Source organism: Thunnus thynnus, chromosome 8 (genome assembly GCF_963924715.1).
Source record: "Thunnus thynnus chromosome 8, fThuThy2.1, whole genome shotgun sequence".
In the NCBI taxonomy this organism is placed as follows: domain Eukaryota; kingdom Metazoa; phylum Chordata; class Actinopteri; order Scombriformes; family Scombridae; genus Thunnus; species Thunnus thynnus.
Window position 1 is genome coordinate 24,371,662 of NC_089524.1, and position 16,267 is coordinate 24,387,928.

Sequence of the window (16,267 nt, forward strand, 5' to 3'; positions counted from 1 at the left end):
ACAAACACACACCAGCCGTGAGTCACACATGCAGACAGAATGAATTATTGATGGTGCAGACAGTGTCTGGTTTAAAGCCGTAAGCAGATAAGGTACAGTGGGCTACTTCATCTAAATAAACAGGTCTAGATGGGGCTCGTTGCGGCGCAAGTCATTTGCTTATCATCTTGCAAGTGTTCCTGCGTTTTTACACATGACTTCTCTCACCACAGGCAAGGAGGTTGTTTTGGGGTAAAAGAATCCACAGGGAATAAAGAAAAAAAAAGACAGAGAAGAGAAGTGTGAAATTACTTTGAATACACCCCTCCATCCTTTTGGTGGTCCGTGTGCATGAATGTGTGTGTGTGTTCACAGGCCTCCACAAGGGGTGACTCCCATCTTTGTCTATAGCACCAATAACTTTAGCAACCACACTGATGATCTGCTCCACCGGTGAGGAAAGAAGTCCAAAACATCCAACTTACAGTAAATTTCAGTCTACTGCACCAAAAGCTACAGCTTATCTACAGCTTAGGGAAGAAAAAACATTACAAGAAAAATTCAGCTTAACTCCCAGTTACATTTTAATGTGTATATACTGATTATGCATACATAAAGCACTGAGTGTGTATTACTAAACACACTATAAGCTGTTTTGTTAATATGTAAAAAGTAGTAAAAGTGTTTTTTTACTTTACTTTTTACTTTACCTTTGATTTTTGCTTATTCAGTCATGAATATTTTCATGCTTCTCTCTATACATTAAACTCCATACTTTAAACCTACATCTATTTGTTTCATGGTAAGCTCTATGCACAGCTGGGACAGAATCCTAAAGGATGTGATCTTAGTTTCTCCTTCAATTTATACACACACAACTACAGTTGATTGACTGTGTTATCCTATTGCTGTGTGGTCACAAAATAGACCATATGCAATCAAACAACTCAGAGACATAGTCCAAAAACATACCAGTAAACACACTGGGCCGTGGTCAGGTCTCAATAGAGCCATCCACTCTGAAGATACAAAGTTTGAAACACTGCTCCCTGTAAGAGTTCCATGGGGCTCATGTAAGCCAGCCTTGAGATTTAATTGCTAATTCCACATCCATAAAATTAATTCCACCCCCACACTTCCCCAGCCCTGATAATGGAATCATATTAATTACTCCATTCTGGCTTTCTGTTCCCTGTAGGATACACGGCATCAGGTCCCAATGAGAGATCAGCACCCAGTGGACACATCAACATATCCGGCCCTAAGGGTCCCAGAGGAGGCCCGGCTTTTGCTCCCGCCCCCAGCAGTCCGTTTCGGTGGGCCATCAAGTCCATGCGTGGCTCCAAACCAGGCCCCTCTGGAAATGTGGTCTATGTTGGTAAACGGCCGACCTGGGAGCCCATGGAAGCCAAATCAGGGCCCCTTGGGGTAATGACCCTGCCCACCTCTCTTCGACAGGACAACCCGGAAAACTATTCAGGCGAGGGGAGGGACCGGGATGGGGAAGAGGCTAATACTCCTTCAGCTGCCAGAACTGCGTCAGGAGAGGAGAGGGAGATAGAGGGGAGCGGAGAAGAGAGCAACTTTCCTGGTGGCTTTGGATTGAATGTGAACACCAATGACTTGCCCAGCAGTAAAGTCAGTCTAGAAACAGAGTCTTCACTCAGCCAAGGCCAGAGTGAGCTTGTGACTGTGGCCGAGCACACTACTCTGTCCCAGTGGCAGCTAGTGGAGCAGCCCGCCACCACTCCACCTCTGGGCTCCCAGGAGCCAGAGACAGCCGAGGAGGCCAGAGGGGAGATCCTCTATGTCCGCCGGCCTACTGACAACCTCGCCTCTGCTTCTTCACGTAGAGGAGAAAGTAGTTCAAATTCAGGTTTCACTCCTGTTTTCAGGAAGCACAGCAAAGACACAGGCAGAGACCCCAGTCATGGTGAAGCCAAGGTGGTGACTTCTACACCAGAAGCCTTGATGGAGTTGCTGACAACCTCTGAAGTGAGCACAGCAGGGCTTCTGACAACCAGAGACACACAGAGGACAGATCCTACCACTACAGCAGCCACCACAGAAATATCCTCCGACAGCTCCTCCACCAAGGAGTTGTCTATTTCCGTTTCATGGGTTCAGGGAGAGACGGAGAAAACAACAAGCGCACCCAACCAGCAGGGCAGCTTCTCAGCCACTTCAGCCCCCAGCGAAGGATCTCAAACAAGTACAGGCGTCATTCAGTTGACCACTGTCACATCGGACTCCAAAGTCAGCGCCACAGAAATGGAATCCAGGTCTGCAGTGTCTGAGTCATTTGTGTTGGGAAGTCGTTGGACACCTTTCAAAGGTGTGAGTCCAAAGTCTGAGGACCACAAAGCCCCGGTGACGAAAGACAGCAAAGACTCAAACAACCCTTTCGGCATCCTTGTACCCAACTGGGCCTTTGGGCTCATCCCATCAGGTATGTAAGCACCGTGGTGTAGCCGATGAATGAACTTCACTGTCACTATTATCTTTGTGATTATGAGTGATTATCCAATCAATAGCAAATCATTTAATTATGTATGCAGCTCAATGAGAGCCAGAACGATCATTCATATCACCATTGTTCTGAGGACATACATACAGTAACAGCAGTATGTTAACACTGCTGCATGCCCTCCACCTGAGTTCACGGCCCCTACAAACCACCTCAGATATATTCCCCTCTATTTCCTTACTATGTCTGTCTCTTGTTGTTTCATTCGACATCTCCCCTGCCTCTGTTACTCTGACACACATCATGCATTCTTAATCCAGCCTTGTTCTCTCTTTTTGCCTTCACAGTCTCTTTCTTTCCCCCTCCCACATTGGTATAGAGACAGCTCCAGACAGCAAGGCAGTGCAGCGAGGGGAGACCAACTAGGTCTTAGTGAAGTAATTAGTGGGTCAGAGTGAGTGCAATTAGGTGAACTGAAGAGAGGCAGAGATCCTAGTCCCCAACAAATCAATGTAGACACAAACTACAAGATGGGACTTGTAATTGACTGCAGTCTCTTCTCCTTTCTCATTCTCTAGTTTGTTCATGATCACTTGTTCTCTCTCTCTCTCTCCTGTTTAGCTCAACTTTCTTCTCTTGCACTCTATCCTCAAACTTGTTGTTCGTGTTTACAATAATAGCAGTGTCTGTGCTGTTTGTCTCACCATTGATTTCTTTTGATAGTTAATGGACCTGCTACTGTGGCAGCGAGTAAATTCACATAACAAACTCTGTATTCTTAGGGCCACTCGCCTTCTTCCTTGACTAAATTTGTAATCGTAACAACCAAAATGTGTTTACTTAATGTTTTATGTATCTGTCTAGAAGGACTGCAATATTTATTGTGGGTTTCTGCAAGACTAATGCCATTCATTCATCCTTAGCTTAGCACATCTGGTATTTTCTGGGTTTTGAAAATACATTTTTAAAATGATGACTTAGATCATTAGTCATCCAGCTCAGTAAAGTGCACTTCTAAAACTTTTCTCCACAAGCACAGAGAGGTCACAACTGGTACAGATTAAGTACTCTAGATGCATTTACATGGAGGTGTTATGACACTAGTAACCACAATAACAGCCTTTTCACAATGCATACACCTCAAGCTAACCTGAATCAGAAGAAACATTGAGACAGAAACTTCATTCTGTCAAAAGAAGTGGTGCAAACCTTTAAGGATACATTTGACAGATGAAAGTGTAATGTACTGTAAAATTCTTCATGTTTTGAGAATAACTAACACCAGCAGTGACCATTTTCCAAGTAATGTGTCTCTCCTAGGGGAACCATCTTTGGTCAAGTTTTCTAGTTTACAGGAGATTGTGAAGTGGGGCCTGGCCTTCTTCCATTTAATAACAACAGGAGGAGGATTTTCTGATAAAACTGTGGTTTCAGGAGAAAGCACAGCAGCAAACCAATAACAGTGCCACAACTCAACACAGGTCTATCTTGTTTGCCTGGGTTGGGGTGCTTGATTCTGTATGATTCACATTTTCTGCGTGCTTACTGTGGAGCATGACCGCAAACCCTCATCCAATCATTTAATTAGTGAACATGTAAACACTTAAATGGGAATTTGGAAGGACACTTTAGTATGACAGAGACTCTCTGCTGTTTCCTGATTGAATTGTAGTCTTAATACTCACTAGTGTATCATCCTGCTACACGTGGAAATAAAAAAAAATCATGAATACAAGGGTACAAGAACATTTTTTTTCTTCTTTATCAGTATTTCTGATTTGGTGACATTTGAATGGACTGAGTGGCCCTGCTCTTGTTGAGTGATTAGAAGCGTGAGACCCCTCCCCCTGTGTGACCTTTTGTAGTTGTCAGTTATAGTACAGAGAAAATTACAGCACTGGTTGTCTGCCCATTCCAGAGAGATAGAGACAGAGAGGAGGGAAAGGGCAAAAGGATGGACAGCTCAGGGAAAGAAGAAGGGGAGGGAGAGGATGGAGTAAGAGGGAGAGAGGGGTGAGTGTGTCCTCTACAAGGCTGTAGGTGGGAGTACATAAACCTCTTTAATTAATGATCAGACACTACACTAACATAGTCCCATGGGCCTCTAGAGAGCACATTGTTCCCCCTAACCTTCTTTTTTCTTTCCTTCCTTCCTTTCTCTCTTTACATTTCTGTACTTCCCTCCAATCTTCATTCATTGTGCTGTTATCAGAACAGTCTCAGCCCTCTGTGTCCTGTTTTGCCATATATCAGAGTGATAAGACACTGGTATATAATGCCACATCCAGCTTTCCAATTCCCCATCGCTCTGGCCTCCAGCTAAACCCACATAGATGGGTGGAGGTACACACACATACAAAACTAAAATATATGTGAAGAAACCCCAGTGTGCAGGAGTAAACCTCGATAATCCATCCCACATTTCGCACCATCACATATGAACATACACACAGAGAATATGTCTTAATCCTCCGCTGTGAACATTGTTTTCCTGTTTACAGTGAGAAAGTAAACAAATTTAATTTAAATGTCCGCTTTAATTACTCATATCTTAATTTCCATATTGTATAATCCTTAAGTTTCTAACATCACAAAAAATACAATCCCAATGACATTTAATTGTTCAATAACCTGCAGGCTCTCTGGCGTACAGCCGTTGGGGGTGACAAAGCACGGCAAGTGGATGCAGCTACTTTATGTTGGCTGTCTGTCCAGCCTTTAAATTACCAGTCTGATACTCTGTCTTAGAGCTGGCAAACAGGAAACGGGATGCCTCTGAGTTATAGCAATCTTGACTCGAGCCTTGTCCCGGACTCAAGATGGATCAGACGTCTAGCAACATCAATAACAAAGCAGCCGGCCCTCAACCAAATTAGAGTGTTAAATTTGGAGGAGAAGAGCCAATAGGTTGGAGTGTGCGCTTGGGGGTGGAGGGGGCAAAGAAGGAGATAAATGGAGACAGGGACAGGCTGGGGTGGCGTATTATCAGTATGGGACTGTGGATAGATGTTCAGCTTCTCTGCTGGCTGTTGGAGTCCTTGGATAGGCTGTCTAAGCAGCGAGAGGGCATATTCTCAATGCTGCATATAGAAGTCTATTGATTTCTCTGCCTCTCCCTCCCTGTGTCTCCCATCTTTCCTGTCTCTCCCTTACTGGCTTTTTTCTCCCTCGCTCCCTATCTGCCTGACTTTGTCTTTTATTACTCCTCTGGTCATTGTTCTGACTCTCTCTGGAATAATGTTTTGATAGCCTCTTGAACTCCAGTGTGGTACAACATGAGGCAAGTCAACTGCCGTCTAACCGTATCTGTACCCTTTTTACGATCCTCAATCACAGCAGGGTCCTCATCACTGCCTTTACAAAAAAAAAAGTCACCTTCCTGAAATCCATCCGGTGCCTAGTCTGTCACCCTATCCGCTTCCCTTCTCCAAGTTCCTCTTCCTCTTTATTTTCATGGTGTAATTCTACCATTTTTCCATATCAAACACCCTTGCTAAATCTAATCCTGTGCTATTGGCTGCCGCTTATTAAATGAATGGGATTTGTTAAAGAACAGCCTTGAGGGACACTGGGCTCCATCGTGGTGTGGGATGAAACAGCGTTACACACCACTCTGTGCTGACTGAGCAGAGGCTCTTTGTATCCCGTTAACCAGGGGAATAATGAAGCAACCAAAGTGTTGAAAATGAGCTTAAGTACACTGTGGTGAGAATTCACACCAGGCCTTTTGTGTACATCGCTGACTGTTGATAATAATAACGCACAGCAGTTTAAAATCTACTGAGTTTGACATTTAAACGTGGACGGTCAAGTCTAAGACACATTAGCAACCATTTACTGATCTGTAGAATTTGTTCTCATAGCACTTTTCGCCTTTCAAAAAGTGTTGCATTCACATGTATGTAAGCTCAGTAACTCATGATGCTCAGTCTCTCTGAGTGTCAAGTGAACATTGCAGCGAGCAGTGATATGAATGGCAAATATTTGCCTTTTTGCAAAGAGCTGTTGATTTTAAACAGTTAATGTAAAAAACACGACTAAATAATTCAGTGAGGGATTTTCTGTAAAGCAGGCTAAAAGCTCAAGCAAAATATCTGTTATGAGTGTGCACTGACATGTGAATAATGGAAAGTTTTGATTTGCACATTTAAAAGTCAATGGAACAAATAGCTATGTTTGTAAAGCTAATGCAACATCAAAAATTGTGTTTAATATTCTGCAGTGGGCCTGAAAAAACACAGAAAAGCTGTCTTAAACAGGCATTTTTATGGCGTCATAAAAATGCTTTATTATCTTTGCTGCCGCAACAAAACCCGGTGATTATTCAGCCTCTAGGAGCCCCATCACAGGCAGCTGTATTTTATTTTCTAGATTGTATGACCCAGAGCTCCCATTATGGCAGATGAATGAAGGAATCAGTTCAATTCTGTTCAATTTAATAGGCTTTATTGACATGACATTTGACATGTGCTGCCAAAGCACAATTACAATTATGAAAGACAATGTTAAGGAATGAAATTAACAAAAATAATGTGAAAAAACAATATTAGTTAATAGAATAAATAAATAGAATAGTAATCAAGTTAGTATTGGTACAATTTTAATCTTTAACAATGCAAGACAAAAAAAAAGACAAACAAAAACAATGCAAGTGTTAATCTACTGATAATAAAATAAATAGATGTTAGTAGTAATACAAGATATCCATTGTTCCATTGATAACAAAAGAAAATCTACTGATGATAAAATAAAGAGATGTTAATAGTAGGGATAATACAAGAAAGCCATTAGTCTATAAATAACATAAAAACAAAAAAAGAACAAAAGCAGATGGTAGCGGTAAGTAGAATATGGTAAGTACAAGTATATTTATAAATGTCTGTCTGTCTAAGTCCTACTGGTTGTCTCTTTTGTTGTGGCTGGAAGTGACATATTTAGCAGCCAACACTGTACATTTTGTCTTTTACCCCAGAATGAGGGGTAATTACTCCCTTTCTGTCAGACTTCAGAATTCAGGGCATTTTTTTTCAAGGTTTGGAAAGATTTCCTCCCTAATATTTCTGTAGTTTTTACTTTTTTTTTGAAAGTGTAATTCTATCTCTACAGCTCCCTCATCACTATGACAGCACAGCCTGTCCTCTCTGGGCAGCCAGGTCTTCCTTTATCTATTGCCAGACTATGGTCACTCAGTCTTCTCAATTTCTTTCTCATGTTCTTATCAGTTACTGTGGTTAGGTAGTCTTCCACAGTATACTGTCTGTTGAGGGCCAAATATGTTTCTAGTTTGTGTTGTGAGTGTGTTATATCATTCCAATAAGTAACATCTTTTTCTTTTTCTTTAGTTATAATTTGGTTAGGTCTAATCCTCTGAGTAATAGGGTAACTGCTTGGAGGAGAGCTGGGACTTGTGATGTCAGAAGGTGAAAGGTCAGCCAGCCTGAGGGGACTCCTTTCTATGTTCAACTCTTAGCAGGCAAGGGTTTTATAATGGTAACAGGCAGGGTCACTCTTTTTTAATATGGCTCCAGAATTTGATAGATCTTTTTTGAATACTTAGAAGTAATGGATATTGGCCTAATTCAGCCCTGCATGCAGAGTTTCAGTTGGACTTTTGTCCCATCATTTTGTAGTAACAGGTCCCATACCCCACTACCATACAATGCAATCGATTCTATAACTGATTTAAATATTTTTAGCCATGTCCTAATTGGAATTTGGATTTGAACTGAACACTTGATGGCATAGAAAGCCCTTTTTGTCTTTTCTTTGAGTTCCTTCACAGCAGAGCAGAAATTTCCTGTAGAATTTGTCAACCTAGGTAAGTATAGGTATTTGTTTGTTCTATTTTGGTCCCACCTATTTAAAATCTTGGGCCATTTCTCAGTAATGTTGATCTTTTTTGGAAGGTGATAATTTTGGTCTTCTTGACAGTATTACCAAGTCATCTGCTTAAAACAGACACTTGATGATTGTATCTTGAATAGTGAGGCCAGGTGCTGGTGATTGTTCTAATAACAATGCAAGTTCATTAATATGAATATTGAAGAGGATGGGGCTGAGGTTGCAGCCTTTCTTCACCCCTCTACCCTGTGGGAAGATGTCTCCGTGTTTATCTCCAATTTTGACAGTCAATTTGTTATTATCATATGTTGATTTAATTACATCAAAATACTCTCCCCCCCCCCCCCCCCCCCCAAACCACTTCCTATTAGTTTAAAAAGTAATCCGTCATGCTAGACTGAATCAAAAGCTTTTTTGAAATCAACAAAGCATGCATGAATTGTGTCTTTATTTTGATTTACATATTTATCAATTAGTGTGTGTCGGGTGAAAATGTGGTCAGCTGTTCTATCATTTGGAAGGAATCCAATCTGATTTTTAACACTGTGCTCAATGAGGAAGTCTATAATTCTTGAATTTAGAATGCTGCCAAAAAACTTACTACTTACACAGATGCCTCTGTAGTTGTTGGGATCAAATTTGTCTCCATTCTTGAAGATGGGTGTGATCAGCCCTTCACTCCAGCTTTCAGGGAAATGACCCACACTTAGTGCCAAGTTGAATATCTTTATGATGGCCAATTTGCATTTTCTGTTGGTATATTTTAAGATCTCATTTAAGATGCCATCAGGCTTGCATGCTTTTTTGGGCTGCGTAATGTTCAGTTTGTCTTCCAGTTCTAATTCTGGGATTATGTGGTAATCCACTGGGATCTGATGATTCTTAATAGCTCTTTCAAGATATTTCAGTTTTTCTGAAATCTGTTCTTGAGCTTGATTCTTTGAAATGGACTGTTCGTTGTGATGTTTCTTGGTAAATAAGTTCCAATTTTCCCAGAATTTATTTGACCCCAGAGACTCTTCAATTAATTTTAATTAGTTTTGTAGATATTTTTCTTTTTTTTTGCTCTCAGTGTGTTTTAGAGTCTCACAGTAATTAATGCCAAGTTCACACTACACGATTTTAGCCACACCAACAGTTTTTGGAGATCGCCGACAAAAGCCACAGATCAGAGGCAAATCAGCGCTCGATCACTGTCTGTGAACTGTTGAAAAATGCGATCTGAGAGCTTGCCGAGAGCTTGCCAATACCTTACAGGCGCCCGTAAGATACGAAGCAAGCTAAATATCTGGACCTATCATGGAGCCCTAATCCTGAAGTCTGATAAGTGTTGTGACTGGCAATGAGGGCAGCGACAAGTTACAGCCAATGAGAGCACAAGACACGGGGTGATGACAGCAGAGCAAACACCTGCTGTCATCTGCAGCAGCTCCCTGAACCCAGTCTTATCATGCATCAATTTGTATTGGGGGGGCATTCACGTAAGTTTTTCAGTATTTGTAACCTGGTCAGGCAGGCCGCTACATTTTCATTGCAAGAATTTTTATTTACCTTACTTACTTTTATTATGCGCATGGTATTGTGTCATTTCCTGTCTCTTCTCACATGTGTTTTGTAACATAACCTAGTTTGGAGACCAGACAGACTCGCCGGGTTTCCTTCTGATGAAAGATCTTGTAATGTGTGACCCCCCTGTCACCGATCAGTTATGTGGTGTGCAAACCACAACATCTTCAGGATTCCCAATTACAAGACAAACGGTTGTGTAGTGTGAACAGTACAGTGATCTGATGACTTTGAACGTCATGTAGTGTGTCCATGGCATAGGGCAGAGCTCCATGCTGTCTGGATTCCTGTATTTTTGGTTTGAGACTTTTCTTAATGTCTTCCTAATGGTTTTGCAGTCTGAATCAAACCACCTTTCCCTGTACATTTTCTTTGGTTGTTTTATTTGCATTTTAAGTTTGATAATGAGGCAAATGATCAAATATGCAGTTAATGTTTGCCAGACACAGCTCTACATTTTCTGTATTCTGAGGGTAGATCTGGACCAGAAAAGGAGTCTAGAAGAGACTGGATATCTTAACTGTCCATTGCTTCCTGGTGCTGCTCCAGGCTGTTCTGTGCCCATGTGTATTGCTTGTTTATTTTGTACAGCTTACAGGGCTGAGAACATATGTTAGCTGTGTCTGCTCTTTTCAGATACAAAGTGATCTGATAGAGGTGTTTTTTCTTTCATCATTAAGGCTCTCAAAGAGGTTTGGTCTAAATCTGTTATAGCATAATCAACAGTACTGCTGCCAAGGTTTGAACAATATGTATCATGTCCAAAGGAGTCCCCTTGCAGCCTTCCATTGACAATGTACAGACAGACTCAGTGCGCAGTGTTTTCTACTCTTGTTTGTGTTTTTGTCATAGTTATTCCTGTTGGGAAGGATAGGGAAGTTAAGGTTAGCTCTGGTGATGTAACTGTCACCTTCAGTATTAGTAAAGTCCGCACCAGTTCTAGCGTTAAAATCTCCAGTGATCAGCACAGATCCCTGGGCCTGGAAATGACTGATCTCTTCTTCTATGATGGTGAAAATCTCCTCATTGAAATATGGAGATTCTACTGGGAGAATATAAATTGCACATTAAAAAAACAGTTTTCTCAGTGGAAATTATATCTTTTTTAAATTTTTAACCAAATGTGATATTTCCCTTTTTTCATTATTTCTATTGAGTCTGCTAGTTCTGACTTATATCATATCAACATTCCTCCTAAGTCTCTACCCTGGTTGACTCCATTTAGTTTTGTTGATAGGACTATAAACTCTCTGTAGGTAGGGGGAAACCAGTGGAGGCATCTCCTTTGCACCAAGTGCCCTGCAAAATAACAATATTAACATCAATATTGGCATCATTAACCTTCCACAGATATGTGAAATGATTTCATTGCAACTGTAACAGATTTCCATTTTAAAATGAGAAGAAAGAAATGACTGTTTTGAACATAAAATAAATTTGCAATGTGATGATTATATAGACCATAAATTCAAGTTCTTAACTTGTGTGTGTATACAGTGTTTAGTTTAGTTTGTGGACCTTTTGTTAAAGAACCACTACCTGCTCATTACCACTGACCATGACTGTGGCTCATAAAATGAGAGCATAATGTACTCAGCATGTCCTGATCGATCTCAGTTCACGGTGGGTGGGGTCTGCCACCTCAGGATAGGACGGTCTGCCTGGCTATCTCTGTTCCTGCTGCTGCGGCTGCTGTGAAGGTGATGGTGGTGGTGTGAAAGGTCTGGGAGGTGGCGAGGTCTTGGGTCTGGGGTTGGTTTGTGCAGACTGGGTATGGCTGATGTTCTCTTGAGATCTGTGCTCTGGTGGTGGTTGTAGGTGCTGCTTTGACCTGGATTGGCAGGCTCTCCTCAGCATGCTGTTGGCAGGTCCTAGGTGGTGCCTCTCTGTTGTTGGAGTGCTGGGGGTTCCTGTGTTGCTCCTCCTGTTGAGTGTTTCTCTTTGGTTCAGTGTGACATCTTTCAGTGTCTTAGTGAAGAGTGGAACTGCTTCCATGAAGAAGTGTACGTGATCATAAAGATCTTGTACAGAGGGGTAGTTGGCAACGCAAACAGTTGGCCATAATTCATAGTCTCTAGAGATGCTGACGTTCACTTTCTGTATTGTGTGTGGATGGAAATCCTACAGGTAACAGAGTGGACATCACTATCTTAGAGTTAGAGAAGGTGTGACATGCCTTCTCAGCTCTAAGAGACAGGTCCACTCTCTTCTGTTGTGCCCTCAGGTCATTTGTACCTGTGTGGATTAGGATGTAGATTTGGGAGCCAAGACTCAGACAGAATACCCATGGCTGCCTCTGTTTGGACACCAAAGTTTTGCCACCTTGTGCTTGGGGAAAAGCCTTTTCTCATCAATGAATTTTCCATGTGAGTTAATCAGTAACACAATATCTGCTTTTGCAGTGGGATTATCTGGTCTAATGGGACCATCTGAGTGTGTGGTGTAGCTGCTGGCTGCTCTGGTTGAGAGAGGGGATCATCCTGCTGGGTGTTCTGGGAGGGGCTTACTGCTGTGTGTTGACCGTGGCTAGTCCTCAGTGAGGGAAGTCACCTGTTCCTTCAAACCATCCAGTGCTCTTAGTCCCTCTCCTTGAATTCCTCTGTCAGAGCAACAGGTTGAATCTTGTGGCTCTCACTCTCCAGCTGCAGTTCTCCCAGACGTTCTTTTAAGGCCACTTTAGACCAAAGACTTGCGACGAGATTAAACTATTTTAGAACAGTGCAGGGTAAAGTTGCAGCAGTGTAAATGGCCCGCCTCAGTTTGACTCACACCGGTTGGTGGCGTTGCCTGTGACTCAGCTTGTGAAGTCACCAGTGGCTGGTTTTAGAATGTAAGACATGTTACCTGTTTCAACAGCCAATCAGCTTGTAGCAAAGTCAGCCGGCCAAGTCAGTTACAAACTATCAGCTGGTCGAAATGGTGGCGTTTTGGACAGAGGAAAGAGAGGATCATTTCATCAATTTAGTTGCGGAACAGCTGTGTCCGTATGACAAAAGAAATAACAAGTTCATGGCATAAATTTGCATAAGCCCCCTGGGTACTCCATTGAAGCACCCAAGGACGGCTCCAAATTCTCAACCCTCTCGTTTTTTATGTTTTCGCCGTATCATCAATGCTAGAACTGCAACTGTAGCAAGTAACTCACTATCACTATCCTCATTCATATTTTAAGATGCTACAAATTAACAAGCTACAAAAAAGCCTGAAAAGCCGTCAGTTACAACGGCAGTACAGAGAGTCGTTGCTATGGAAATGATACACTGTCTTGTCTAGTCACATTGGTGTATATTGGAACGTTGCAGACCGGCGTGTTGCAAGTTTTTACATATCTCGTCGTGAATCCTTGGTCTAAAGTGGGCTTTGGAACAGCGAGTTCTCTCCTGTGACCCTCTCTCTCGTGGTTTAGCTATTTAACCTGTTCTGACAATGCAACAAGCTCTCTCCTCTGGCTCTTTTTCTCTTGCCATAGCTCTCTCACTTGTTCTGTCAGAATAAGCAGGTCTTTGTTGTGGCTTTCTCTGTCTTTGAGTAATTGTTTGTGATAGGTTGTCTGTATGCTTTCTTGCTCTTTTTTCATCTTTTCCATTTGTTGTTGTTGTAAGAGCTGTCCTTAGTTTTTGTCTGATTCAAGACAATTTCCCTACGCTGCAACAGCTCTACTTCTGAGTGAAGTGCTCTGTCAGGTCTGTAAAGGAGGTCTGATGTGGAGGGGTCAGGGTCTGCTCTGTTTCATCATGGTGTTCCTCCTGCAGTTTGGTGCATCTGTGTCACCAGCATGAGTCTGGAGTTTCATAGGAGAGGTGTTTACTCTCTCTACCAGAGAGTCCCTGGATACTGTCCTGGAAAAGCTTGAGTTACCCCTGTACCATGACTTTACCACTTCTATAAACATTGACAGTTGTCATTCTGCTGTTTGAGTCCTCTGTGCCCCTGATCTTTATCTGCCAATCCTCCTTGTTGCTAGGAATGCCTCGGTGAGGAAATTTTCCTACTGGTTAACAAACTTGTGACAACAACGGGGTTACCAGTTACACTGGACATTTTACAAGATATGATATTCGTCAATGACGCTCAGTATCTGTTGAGCGCTTTCCTTGATCTTTAATGTTAGATCTTAGATCTTCCCCTTACTTATGAGTTACTGACGGCAAGCTTCAGGCTGCTGCTGCTCAGGATCACCAGCGAGTCCTCGTCCATGTACAGCCAGGCTGCTGCGCACACATATGCAGGGACGAGCCAGACAACCACTGCTTAGAACCAGAACCAGATCAACCCACCAACCATCTGGAGAGAGATGTTTAGAGTCTGTCAGAGAGCAGGAGAGTTTCTGCTGAAAACAAGCGCAGAGACCTGCGGAGACATGAGAGCAGCTGCTCACTAACAGCTACGTGTGTTTACAGCAGAGAGCAGGAGGGAGTACTGCAGTGTCCATTGTCCAACTAAGTATGATAACACACTTAGTATTTTAAAAATTAGAGTTTTTTTATGTGATGAACGTGGGTGCTCATACCCGACAATGTGTCACACCAGTAACACCAACTACTGTGTCGAGCCTACTTAGTGATATTTTTTGCCACTGAGGGGTGAGGGTCGATAATGGCTCTATGCCAGGTTTCAGGTCTGTCAGTGTATAAGATGAAATTACTAATTTCTCCACTTTAAAAACATCAGTAAAACAGTTTCTGGCTGTCCCTTAAGAAGCTCATGTTTGAATGTGCTTCTCCCTGTGTCATTTTTAATGTCTGGTGGGTCGTATATTTTGATGATGTCACTCATGCTCTGCTCTGGGCAGTGAAGGAAGGTTGGCTGCTGTTTTGAATGGGTCATTGGTCAGAGTTCTTTGAATAAAAGTTCAAATTGCCGTTTTCCAGCTGCTACTGTTAGCATCCACTGCTAGCTTCCAGCTGCCACAGTTGGCTGCCACTGATTCCATCTGATTCCAGCTGCCACTTTGGGTTTCCAAATGTCACTGTTTGACCTCAGCTCAAATGGCTTATCTGAGTCATTCTTGGTCTATTTGTAACATTTGAACAAACAACTATAATTTAAAGTTTACAATAGTCCAAGGGTGTTGTTTCTTCTATTAGTTATATTTAGGCCTACTCACTCCCTTTTGAGTATCTGTTGTTTGTTGATTTTCCTCTTGTTTCCTCTCTCCTAGCAACAAGCTCCTGCTAAATCTTCCTAGCTCTTGTCACACTTCGGGGAATTTCCTTGTTTTCTCTTGTTTTTCCTGTCGTCCAGTTTGACTCCCCTGTTGTTCATGATCTTGTCTTTAAATTATCCAAATTTTTACATTTTTCTTCTCAATTTAAATTTTTATACATGCAAATCTAGAAGCTCATGTAGTATGCATCTTCCCTGTCTTTGGAACTTTTGAGAACTTTAATCTCTTGACTGTTGCTCGTAGCAGATCCACAGTAGAAGTGAAAAACAAGTTTTGCTGTTGTTTTTATGAATATTTTCTCATCTCACAGCCCTCTAAAGATCAGTTGGGAGGCAGACCAAAGTGCTGTGTTAACTTCAGTAACACAGTAACAAATGATGCTAAGCTCCAGTTTTCTGTTTCCCCGGGCACAACATATGCTTTTTATCTCCGTAAGGCGTAAGCCTGGAGGGGATGATGCATTTGGTTGTGTATGCGCGTGTGTCCGTGTGTGTGTGTGCGCGCATGCATCTGTCTGCAGTTAATCTCGTATACTACTGGACCCATCAACCTATTATTTTTTGTGTACATTTATGACTGTATGCTCAAGGACCTCTCGTCATTGTGGTGGTTCACAATTTTTGAAAAACCTATTTCATAATACCGTTCCTTATGAGCCTGTCATAAAGCTTAGATTTTCATCTTTTCAGCAGTCCTCGCCATTTTACGATATGCATTACGGCATAGCTAAAGGCATTTCCAGCAAACCAGCTCATACATCAATACAACACACAATAAAGAAATCACCTGGAAAGCTTGCGCTGCATAGGGGTTGTAGTGAAATGTCCATGCAGGTGTGGGTCTCGGAGAAAATAATTTGTTCATTTGGGTGTCGGGTGGATGATTTATGCATACATGCGGATTCGGATGACATCAGAGCTGATCCGCGCATCACTACCTGGTGGAGATCTGCGCTCTACTGAGTGAGCTCTTCTAGTTAATCATGTATTTGTTTTGTTAGCGCAGTGCCTTACACATGCTCACATATTCTTGAAGTATTGTTGCAAGAGAATTTGTGGCTTTTTTTGCTCACATTCAACTTTTTATAACTTTGCATTTTTGGATTGGAAGTTTGCTATTCCCACACCAGCCAAATATGGTGAACATTTGTTCCTCTTGGCTTTGGAGAAGACACAGTAAAACCAACTGGCTCTATGAGGAATAAAACTGCAAAGTAAAACATTCAGCAGCACAGCAGATGAAACCAT

The 16,267-nt window shown here is 42.1% G+C and overlaps 1 protein-coding gene across 6 annotated transcripts in view; it reads left to right on the forward strand.

Moving 5' to 3' along the window:
- The window catches only part of ncanb (neurocan b), a 186,784-nt gene that overhangs the window by 97,390 nt on the left and 73,127 nt on the right, over nucleotides 1-16,267 (forward strand). For all 6 annotated transcript variants that reach the window (XM_067597343.1, XM_067597348.1, XM_067597349.1 and 3 more), the window contains one exon: nucleotides 1,178-2,428. In XM_067597343.1, the coding sequence (XP_067453444.1) occupies nucleotides 1,178-2,428 (1,251 nt within the window). The remainder of the gene's footprint in view (nucleotides 1-1,177; nucleotides 2,429-16,267) is intronic.